At 40.5% G+C, this 11,986-nt stretch overlaps 1 protein-coding gene across 1 annotated transcript; it reads left to right on the forward strand.

Moving 5' to 3' along the window:
• Nucleotides 1–422: 422 nt before the first annotated feature.
• Nucleotides 423–11,490, forward strand: bet1 (Bet1 golgi vesicular membrane trafficking protein). Its single transcript, XM_072509036.1, has 4 exons — nucleotides 423–628; nucleotides 5,288–5,391; nucleotides 7,059–7,115; nucleotides 7,963–11,490. The coding sequence occupies exons 1-4, from the start codon at nucleotides 610–612 to the stop codon at nucleotides 8,116–8,118; spliced, it is 336 nt and encodes a 111-aa protein (XP_072365137.1). The 5' UTR covers nucleotides 423–609; the 3' UTR covers nucleotides 8,119–11,490.
• Nucleotides 11,491–11,986: the final 496 nt, after the last annotated feature.

An 11,986-nucleotide genomic window follows, 5' to 3' on the forward strand; every position in this document is an offset into this window, starting at 1 on the left:
CCTGAAACATTGGTCCGTTGTACTTGGAACTTTAAAGGCAGGATAAACAGGAAACAGTGGGGTGGATCACTGCAAAACATTCTCGTTCAGACAAACAGTAACGTGGAATGATTATAACACAGAACCATTCTGCCCATCGTCTCAGTATCATCTTACCCTCACTTTTTCCCCACAGATTTGCATTTTTCCCCCCTACGGACGTATTTTTTTAACACAGTCCAAGAGCCCAGAGGGCTAAGCGTGATGATGAAGGATCAAGCGAATTGGCAGCGAGCTCTGGGAGTTGTAGTTTTCGCTGTAAAAATGAGAGGGGGGGATAATGGCATAGGCTGAGCCACAAAGCCCGGCGCGGGCTGCTCCCCGGGGCGCCAGCAGCATTTGGAACGTGGTGCCAGCTGGCCGGCCAGCGCTTGGCCCGCACAAAGTTCCTTCTCCCAGAATGCCGGCGCGCGCCCAGCACCGCCCCCCTTGCAGGCTCACTGATGTCGTGGCGCTGCAAGGAAGTCAGGGACTAGAGTTCAGCGAACAACAGCGTTCCTGTCTCCACTCTCTTATACCTAGAAGGATATACTCACAGGAGGGCCAAAATTAAATCAGACCGCCGGAGAAATGAGACGTGCGGGGTTGGGTAAGACCAGAATGCCAAGTATTTGAAAAAAAACCTCTAAGTTAAATGATGTTTGTAGACGGTACACATTTTATGGAACACAAGTCCCAGGCCATCAGTTAACTGACAGTAGCAGTATTATTGATCTGTCTCGTACTCCTGTTTAAATCACTGATATAATGTAATGGTTTAGATTGGATTTATATAAAAAGAAAACAAGTTACCTTGTGGATTGGGAGGAGGAGCCGCTACTGTAGAACCTTTTCTGTAAAACCGTACCTGCAAACCACATCATTTCTGAACAAACAGTTGCAATATGTATGAGAGGCTGCTACATTTGGAAGAAGCGATATAACTGAACAATTGCATAAATCAGCCTTTCAACCTTTTGGGTTTGTATAAATCTTGTAGAAAAATGTCTCCAGAAATTACCCAGAAACAGGAAAAAAATGGATGCTAAATCAAAGAAAAATGTTCTAAGGTGATGATCAGAAATTAATTATGTTGGTTTTAAGCTCATAAGATATAGGAGCAGAATTGGGCCATTCAGCCCATCAATCTGTTCCGCCATTCTGTCATGGCTGATACGTTCCTCATCTGCTACCTACAATGTTACAGACCAACAGCTGGATTGCAAAATCAGCCAGAGCATCTCCTCCCTAGATCACACAACCGAGGAGCAGGAGTAGGCAATTTAGCCTCCCGAGCCTAAACATGCTCAGTGTGATCATGGCTGATCCCATCCTGGCCTCAACTCCACCATCCTGCCTGTTCTCCATAACCCTTCAACCCATTACCAATTAAAAATATGTCTGAACTCCTCAAATTTACTCGCTATCCCTACATCCACTGAACTCGGGTAGCGAATTCCACAGATTCACAACCCTTTGGGAGGAGTTTTTCCTCAAATTTGTTTTAAATTTGCTACCTCTCATCCTAAGATTATGGCCTCTCGTTTTAGAATGCCCCACAACTATTTTATCCATACCTTATCGGATCTTGCTTATCTCATTTTAGATCTCCCTCATTCTTCTGAACTCTAGAGAGTATCGGCCTAAACTGTTCAATCTCTCCTCATACGACAAATCCCTCATCTCTGGAATCAATCTAGTGAACCTCCTCTAAACTGCCTCCAATGCCACTACTTCTTTCCTCAAATAAGTATCGTGCACAATACTCCAGATGTGGTCTTACTAATGCCTTGTATAGTTGCAACAATGCATCCTTACATTTATATTCAATTCCTTTTGCTATAAATACCAACATTCCATTTGTTTCCTTATTACCTGCTGCACCTGCAGACTCATGCACAAGGACACCCAGATCCCTCTGCATCGGAGAACCCCAAAGTCTCTCCCGATTTAGATAATAAGTTGCCTAAGGATGATCTCAAAGGAAAATGATAAGTTGAGGCATACTTGAGGGGCAGAGGTAGTTGAAGACACACTAGCTGAAGATTGAGGTATGCACACAAAGCTAGAGTTTGAAGAATTAATGCTGTAGGGAATGTTGAAGAGATTATGGAAATAAGGATTTAAATGCAGGAATGAGAAGATTAAAGTTGAGGCTTCTTTGGGACCATGAGCCAGTATGGACTAGTGAGAAACTATGTCAGGTGAGTGGGACTTGATAAGTGGTAGACTGCAGGATGACTTTAAGATTATGGCGCATTGAAGATGCCAAATCAGCCAAGAGAGCATTGGAATAGTCAAGACCAGAGTTGACAAATATGTAGGTTTCAGCAACCAATATAGGCTGAGGTAAGGGACAGACAATGTTGCAAATGGGGCATTAGGTTGTTCTTATAATGGAGAGGATAGGGTTTATATGCTCAATTCAGATATCAACGGGTTTTTGAACAGTCTGCTTATCTGAGACGGTAATCTGAACGGGCTATGGAATTTGTGGCACGGGTCAATGTTCGCTTCAATCTTGCCAATGTTAAAGTGGATTTAATTACCACAAATCCAAGAATTATATGTTGGACAAGCAGTCGACAGCAGAGGATAAAGTATCTTGAGGCGCTGAAAGAGATAATCAGCTGGATTTTCTGGTCCCCCGGCCGTGTGTTTCTCGGTGGTGCATCGCTCGCTGGCAGCGGGATTCCATCTTCCCGCCGCTTGTCAATGGGATTTCTCATTGAAACAACCCCACGCCTGCCGCGAAACCCACTGGCAGTGGTGCGCTGCCAGCGAGAAAAGGGAACCCAACAGCAGGAGAATTCCAGCCAATAGGGAATTGGAGCTGGTATCAAATTGTCCAGAAAACTATTTTTGTTTTGTGTTGCTAAATACAAAATTGATAATATCATAGTGATAGAAGGATCGATATAACATGCCTGAAAATAATCTGGCAACGTAGAAAGTTATTTAATTATTATAGTTTGTAAAAACTGATTCTGAATTTTTAAAGAAGGTTTATATTGTGAAGAGTGCAGCAGGGGAATGCCAAGAGCAGCAGCAGGCATACTGAAAAATGAGGTGTCAACCTGGTGAAGTTACAACACATGATTATTGCATGCCAAACAATAGAAGCAGCAAGGGATAGACAGAGCTAAGCGATCCCAGAACTAATGGATCAGACCTAAGCTCTGTAGTCCTGTCATATCAGTGGTGAATGGCGGTGGGCATTTAAGCAATTCACTGGATGAGGAGGCTCCTCAAATATCGCTATACTCCATGATGTACGAACCCAACACATCAGTGAAAAATATAAGGCCGTAGCTTTGCAACAATGTTCAACCAGAAGTGCTAAATGGATGATCCATTTCGACCTCCTCCTGAGATCCACAGCATCACAGACACCAGCAAATTCAATTCGCTCCACGTGATATCAAGAAATAGCTGAAAGCACTAGATACTGCAAAGGCCACTGGCCCTGACAACATTCTGGCAATAGGACTGAAGACTTGTACCCCAGAACTAACTGCGCCCCTAGCCAAGCTGTTTCAGTAGAGCTACAACACTGGCATGGTGGCACAGTAGCTAGCAGTGCCTCACTGTGCCAGGGACTTGGGTTTAATTTTGGCCTTGTCTGTATGGAGTTTGCACGTTCTTCCTGTGTCTGCGTGGGTTTCCTCCGGGTGCTCCAGTTGCCTCCCACAGTCTAAAGATGTGCAGGTTAGGTGCATTGGCCATGCTAAATTGCCTCTTCGTATCTAGGGATGTGAAGGTTAGGTTACTGGAATTGGGCGGAAGAGTGGACTTGGGTAGAGTGCTCTTTCGGAGAATCAGTGCAGACTTGATGGGCCAAATGGCCTAATTCTGCGCTGTGGGTATCCTGCCCAAAAGAATCAAGATAAATCCAACCCAGACCATTACCACCCCATCAGTGTACTCCCGATCAGCAAAGTGATGAATGGTGTTGTTGGCATTGCTCTCAAGCAGCACTTGCTCATTGTCGCTCATTTTGACTTTGCCAGGTGGTCACTCAACTCAGCCTTGGTCCAAACATGGAAAAAGAGCTGAACTCAAGAGATGTGGTAAGGGTGACCACCCTTAACATCAAGGCAGCATTTGAGTGAGTGTGTCGTCAAGAAGCCCTGGCAAAACTAGAGTCAATGGGAATTGGAGAAAGCTCTCCACTGGTTGGAATCATATCTGGCACAAAGGAAGATGGTTGTGGTGATTGGAGGTTAATCATCTCAATCCCAGTGCATCACTGCAGGAGTTCCTCAGGGTAGTGTCCTAGGCCCAACCATCTTCAGCTGCTTCATCAATGAACTTACCTCCATAAGGTCAGAATTAGGGAAGTTTGCTGATAACACCATTTGCAACTCCTCGGGTAATAAAACCACCATGCCCATATGCAAGATCTAGTCAACATTCAGGCTTGGCTGATAACTGGCAAGTAACATTCACACCACACAATTGCCAGGCAATGACCATATCCAAAACGCGAGAATCCAACCTTCTCCCCATGACATTCATTGGCATTGTCATCATTGAATCCTCCTCTGTCTGCATCGTGGGGTTTGTTATCGACTACAAGCCGGTCAGAGGCTGGGAATTCTGTGGCGAGTAATCATCTCCTGACTCCTCAAAGCCTATTCACCACCTACAAGTCAGGGGTTTGATGGAATACTCTCCACTTGCCTGGATGAATGCATCTCCAGTAACACTCACAAAGCTCGACAACATCCAGGACAAAGCTGCCCAATTGGTCAGCACCCCATCCACAAACATTTGCTCCCTCTTCCACAGTAGCAGCAGCATGTACTATATCTAAGATAAGCTGCAGCAACTCACCAAGGTTCCTTCAATACACCTTCGCCACCACATCTACCACCTAGAAGGACAAGGGCAGCTAGCGCAAGGAAACACCACCACCTGTAAATTTCCAGCCAAATCACACACCAACCTGACTTGTAAATATATCTCCATTCCTTCACTGTGCCAAAATCCTGAAGGTTCCCTCCTTACTAGCACATTGGGTGGACCTACACCAAGTGGATTGTAGTGGTTCAAGAAGGCAGTTCACCACCACCTTTTCAAGTGCAATTCGGGTTGGACAACAAATACTGGCCTCCCAGCAATGCGCACATCTCAAGAATGAATTAAACATTTTCTTACACAAAATAAACATTCTTGTGTTTAGGAACCATTTTTAACCGTATAAAGATAAAATATCAGTGTTTTATCTCTACACAATTAATTCTTTCATCTCTTATCCACTCTCCAGGGGAAGGACCTCCTGCCTACACAGGAAGTGGTTACAATGTGTATGAAGAGGAAAATGATAAATTAACAGAGGGCCTTCGAGAAAAAGTGACAGCGTTAAAATCAGTAAGTTCAATACTTACAAACAATTATTTTTGTTTTAAATGCAATGACAATTGTTTTGATATCATGCATTTGTTCATTTTCATTGTGCGTGATATTATTTATTATATATTTCCTTTCATTAATTTCTTGGGCACTGAAGCTGTGATAATGCAGAATGTCCATGAAAACATTCTACTTGATTTTAAAAACCGGTCTGGCAGCATCTATGGAGTAGAGTTAATGTTTTGAATCCAAATGACCCTTCTACAGAACACAACATAACTGCTTCTGTTCATTCAAAGTTGCTAATTTGAATTGAATTGAAACAGTGGGAAAGAAACATGTATTAAAGTTGCTTAATTCAAACTTCTGGATTTTCTTTTGGCAGAACGTGACCTTAAGTTAACAGTAAACTCTCTTCAAACTGAGACAACAGAAGGTGGTATCATTAGAGGAGAAATTAACATTAAAAATAACTCTTGGAAGAGTTCAAAATATGTTTTTCAGCTATTTGATCAGCAAGAACATAGCAGGAGTAGGCCATTTAGCCAATCAAGCCAGTCCACACTATCTCCTTTTCCCTTTATGTCATTGGCATTTAGAAATCTGTCAATCTTTGCTTTAAATATACTCAGTGAGTACGATTATTGCTGGAAAATAGAGCTCTTTTACTCAGGCCAGATGCTGTCTCCAGAAATGGAGTAAGATTTCTGCGGCATTTGTAACAAAATCAACAACTTGAATACAACAAATTTGTGATTTTGTTAATAATTGTGAACTAAGAAGTTTTCTCTTTCAGTGTCTTGCCTCAATCTTAGTGAATATATCATCAATATAATATAGTCAGCAAGAAATCCAACAGAGAATTCGGAAAACACTTCTTTAACCAAAGTGTGGAGAGAATATGGAGACTGTGTACCTCTGGCAGTGATTGAAAAGTGAATAATATAGATGCATTTTCAGGGAAGTTAGACAAGCATATGTGGGAGAGGGGAATGATATCCATGATGATAGACTCAGATGAGGCAAGATGGGAGAAGACTTGAGCAGGGACTGGTTGGGCCATCCCGTACCAGCCTCCCGAACAGGCGCCGGAATGTGGCGACTAGGGGCTTTTCACAGTAACTTCATTTGAAGCCTACTTGTGACAATAAGCGATTTTCATATGGCCTGTTTATGTGCCGTATATCCTATACATTCCTTTGCAAAGTATCCTCTGCTATGATTTTTGTTTTCTATTTCCTGTACTTGATGCTAACCGTTGCGCAAGATTTACCTGTAAAAGCTAATGAATTATCTTTAAAAAAAGTTCAGTCTCTGGTTGCAGTTGTATTATGGTTTTAGGAATTGCACTGTTTGTGATTTATATTTATATCTCCAAGCATGCACATATGTTTATTGTGTTTGAACTGTGTGATATAATTCAAACAATAATGGACAATGAAATTATTCAATTGTTACCCCTTCTATGGAAAAAGAAAAATTATATGGTGTTGAATTTCTTTGACAAAGTCATCCAGACTCAACATTAGCTCCATCGTCTCTCTCCACAGATGCTGTCAGACCCGCTGAGATTGTTCAGTATTTTCTGTTTTTGTTTCAGATTCCAGCATCCGCAGTAATTTACTTTTATCTATTGTGTGCTGTTAAACACGTGCTGATTGTCCCCATTTCCTCCCCTCAAACAGCTTTCCATTGATATTGGAACTGAAGTTAAATACCATAATAAACTCTTGGATGAAATGGTATGTATTGCATGCTCTCTCAAGCTATCCTTGATGAATGTATCTTGAGTGAATGTACCCTTTTGGATGGCAGCGGGGTTTCCAACTACATCCATTGGCCAAGGCCCAATAACATTTGACGGGAATCTTCCATTTGGCACAAGAGGAAAGATGGGCATACATGTTTACTAAGATGGCCTATAGCAGCGCCAAGACTTCATTATCTCAGTAAGGGATTGTACTGTCAGATTTTCCAAGAAATTTGTTAATGTTTATCAAGGAATGTCACATCATGACTATCCTGTCAATAGTAATGATAAAATAATTGTACCACACATTTTGCAGATGGATATTCACCAGTCTCCTTTACTTTATACAAAAAAATATGGCAACTAGATTAAGCTTGCAAGTCGTAAAGTGCATCTCTTGTGGGTAAACCAATAAAAATAAGTTACGGCCCTGTGCTGCTAAAGTAGTGAGGTTAGGTAAAGAAAGATGAGCCTGATGAGTGAAGAAGTACAGAGGCAGCAAGAATTGCATTGGTGTAACTGAAAACGGATGGTTTGGGATAGAAATCTAATCAGAAATTCCTGTGGCAAAATTGTTTTGGATCAAGAAGCAGGAGGCTCTTGAGGCAGCTGAATTGGTACAAACTATTTGTTAATCAAAGCTGTTGAAAAGATGTTAGGTTCTTCCAGGTCTTTGCTTTTCTAAATTGTGGGAAATGTAGCAATATTTTTTTCAATCAAATGCATTTTGATGGTAAAGCATCCAACAGCCTTGTGTTAAGAAGTGTACATAATGTTCTGTATGCATTATAGAATAATGTTTCACTGGTTATTTAACAGTTTATATGCTGTTTTCACAGGATACAGGATTTGAATCCACAGGTGGACTATTGGGAGCAACCATGGGTAGACTCAAACACTTATCTCGTGGGAGCCAAACAAAATTGATATGCTACTTGATGCTATTTGCATTTTTTGTATTCTTTGTACTTTACTGGGTTATTAAACTGAGGTGAAATAAATTTGTGCCACTCCAATATTTGGATCTAACTCATTGCATACTATGAAATTGAAATGAAAGACATTTTCTGGAATAATTCAAGCATAATGAATCTTAAAACCTTTTAAGAATGATGTTGTATTTATGTTGTAGACTATAGTTTCGTGTTTCCTGCCATTTTAACAGTGGTTGCTAATCAAATCAAGTTTTCACGTTTATGAAAGAAAGTCAGTCATGGTGTAACTCTGAAATTGAAAATTAGCTTTGCTTATTTTCTCGGAGCAAGTGAACTGCTGTTGCTGTATGTGTTAGTTGTGTAATAGTTTTTAAAGATCGTGAGAGATTAAATGAGAAATTACAGTTTAAAAAAAAGTGTTAACCAATTAACAATACAATTTTCTAATTATAAATTAGTCGAATTAACAATTTTCTAATTTCTAGAGTTGGATTTTAACATTTTATGGTGGTGCAACAGACTGACATATTAACATGTGATGTAACATAGTGGCCATTTCTAAAGTGCTTCATGTCACTTTTGTCAAAGCCTGACCAAGCTGCTCTAGAATTGGGAAGTGAAGGGTGTTGTGGAAGGGAAAGGGCCAACTCATCCTTTGAAACTCATGGATCTTACTTTTATTGCTTAACCCTTAATAACTTGAATTGCATGAGAAGTTGAAATATGCCATGAGCCATTTTAATATCTTTGATTCTTGCATACAAGTTTTGATAATATTTTGTTCCCTCACAACAGCCTGTGAGATTTTCTAACCTTGTTTCGAGGCAACATTGAAATCTCATTTCAGTAACTTCTGTTCCTCAAATGGCCTGTAAACCGAGAAGTGAGAGATATAAGTTACAGTCAGATCTACCTTATCAGGCGGCTTCCATACATTTTCTGGAGACAGTGCTGCACAAGTTATTTCTTTTGGATAGGATCAGCAGCTGCAGTGGTGCAAGATGGCGATCCTCCAGAAACCATACAATTGTTTTTGTAAAAATAAGAGAAACGTCCCTAAAGAAATATTGTTATACGTCATTATTGTTTACATTTTTGTAATATATGTTGCTTTACTATACAGTGCTTGAGATGTTGAATGAAGTATAAGAAATTCCAGAATGATCATGGAAATGTTTAGGTATAGGCAGACAGGAGCAATAAGGTGCAATAAGGGGCTGGTTTAGCACAGTGGACTAAATAGCTGGCTTGTAATGCAGAACAGTGCCAGCAGCGCAGGTTCAATTCCCGTACCAGCCTGCCCAAACAGGCGCCCGAATGTGGTGACCTTTCACAGTAACTTCATTGAAGCCTTCCCGTGACAATAAGCGATTATTATTATTATTATTATTATTATTATTATTATTATTAAGCTGCACTTGGATCTTGGATAGGTAGCGGTGTTCCAGTGGACATCGTGTGGGTAGTTGATACCCGAGAGCACGATTAATTGTCCTTTTTCTAAAAGAATTATGTTTTGTAACCTAAAGAGGACAGGAAGTGAACAGTAGCATAAACCACTTTTCTTGATTTCCAAGATTAAGGGGCTTTTCATGATTTATGCCAGCTCCATTTCTGCCAGCTTTATTTATTTTAGAAAGTACATATTTAAGTGGGAGATTATCAAAAGAAGGAGTGCTTAACTTCCAGCCTTGTTGCTATGCTTCATTTTAAAATCTGAAGTACTCACATTTTTGGGGAGTGGGAGCGATCAGGTCCATCATACCTCAGATTGTCAATATCTGAGGAAACTAATTGTGTTGCTAAAAATCGAGGCATGTCGAAGCTTTTCGTCTTGCACTCATCAAGACTCTGAACAAGAATACCAATATAAGGAGAAAACAATTTATACTGTATGAGAAGAGAGTGCTGATTGCTGACAAGTGGACTTTGATTGATAGAGGCATTGTCATGGAGAATGCACCAGTTGATGTTGACTGATAGTTAACTGCCAACTATTGTTTGAAATTCAAACCAGGCAGCTTAACCCTGATTGGTCAAGGCATTGCCCTGAGGAATGGATCATCGAATGCCGATCACTTATTTGTTTAGCTGAAAAGGGCACAATGTGTGTACATGTTCTTTCTGCCTGCAAAGTACAGTGCCCTGCGCATCAAAATATGTAGCTTCCAGTGCATGTAAGTGTGCCACATTGTGAGCCCAACTGACAATCTTAAATTAGTTATCAGTCTAATATTTAGCACACTGAAGATTATTTAGCAAGTGTTGTCCAATCACACAATCGCATCTAATGTTGGACCCATTTTGCAGCACGGGCTGCTTGGGTATGATTGGTACCTTGCCTGTTATGAACAGCAGCTGGGACATACTGTTTGATACAATCCACCAGTCTTTGTGACATGCGGCCAACATATCTGATCCTGATGAGTGCAATTTAATGATGGCACAGTGGTTAGCGCCAGAGACCCGGTTCAATACCAGCCTTTGGGTGACTGTGGAGTTTGCACTTTCTCTCCATGTCTGCGTGGCTTTCCTCTGGGTGCTCTGGTTTCCTCCCACAGCTCAAAGATGTGCAGGTAAAGTGGATTGGCCATACTGAATTGCCCCTTAGTGCCCAAGGATGCGTAGGTTACCTGGGGTTATGGGGATAGGGTGGGGGAATGGGCCTGGGTAGGGTGCTCTTTCAGAGGGTCGGTGCAGACTCGATGGGCCAAATAGCCTCCTACACTAGTAATTCTATGGTTCTAAGATGAAAAGCTTCGACATGTCATTTTTTCAGCAATACCCCCGAAGATCTGTACTACCAAATGACAATTTGCAATTAATTGTCTTGTGAAATTTATCCCTACAATAGCTGGAAATATTTACTTTTTTTTGAATACTGTGTAATTTTCCTTTTAAAATAAATAAATTCTTCGGAATTACTTTAAAATCCCTAGTATAACAAGAGTGGTAAAGTTGTTTAACGGATTAATTTCAATGCTGAAGCCTGGATTTGTATCACTTCTGGTACATGTCATGAAATTGATTAAATTATGTGGGATGTTTTGCCTCAGTCCCTTGTGGGCATTGTCCATTGCACAAGCTGCCAATAATTCAACATCAATTGGCAGCTTCACTAGGAGGTTATTGACTAGGGGTTAGTGGGCCTTTTGTTCAGATTATGATTTTAGAATTTTCTCATGAAATGCTAATTTTACATGTTTAAAATTCTAGGCTGTGATAGCAATTTAGAAACCTTTTTTATTCACATGATGCAATTGTTATGTGTAATGTGTGCATTTCTTTGTTCTTTTAGAAGATTGTAGTTTAGTCGGGCAGCATGGTCGGCACGGGCTTGGAGGGCCGAAGGGCCTGTTCCTGTGCTGTACATTTCTTTGTTCTTTGTAATCAAAAAGTAGCTTTTCCCTTGAATTAAAGTTGATGAATTTTGTTTTGCTTACCAAATTGTTTTCTTTTCCCTTTAATAATTTCAGTGGAACAGAAAATAATGGAAAATAGAAGCATTTTGGAATTAAAATGTTCAAGTATAGAACAATTAGAGTTTGATTTAAATGTAAATCTATAACTGTTCAGTGGCAAATCAGTGTGAGAAGGAGAGATCTTTATTAGCCACATCTCAATTAACAGCAGCACTATTTCCAAATCTGATTTTCTTGTTGCTGTTCTATCTGTAAAGTGTTCAAATCATTAATGTCTGCTATAATGCTTTTTGAAATCATAGCACATTTTTAATGTTACGAAACATCCCCAAGATAATTTGCAGGGGAGAATGATAACTAAGCAAGACTTGAGAGAAATGTTTTGAAGAAAACTAAAGGTGTCATCAAAGAAGGGATATTGATGTATTTTGCAGGTGAGGAGAGATGTACCAGGATAGAGGAAGCACTAAGTCGGAGTCTTCAACAATTGTACTGCATAAAAAGAG

The sequence above is a fragment of the Scyliorhinus torazame genome, chromosome 6 (assembly GCF_047496885.1).
Source record: "Scyliorhinus torazame isolate Kashiwa2021f chromosome 6, sScyTor2.1, whole genome shotgun sequence".
NCBI classification, from domain to species: Eukaryota; Metazoa; Chordata; class Chondrichthyes; order Carcharhiniformes; family Scyliorhinidae; genus Scyliorhinus; species Scyliorhinus torazame.

Coding starts and splice junctions, on each gene's coding strand:
- bet1 (XM_072509036.1), top strand. Junction 5,392..7,058: donor AAGTGACAGCGTTAAAATCA/GTAAGTTCAATA, acceptor CCCCTCAAACAG/CTTTCCATTGATATTGGAAC. Junction 7,116..7,962: donor ATAAACTCTTGGATGAAATG/GTATGTATTGCA, acceptor CTGTTTTCACAG/GATACAGGATTTGAATCCAC.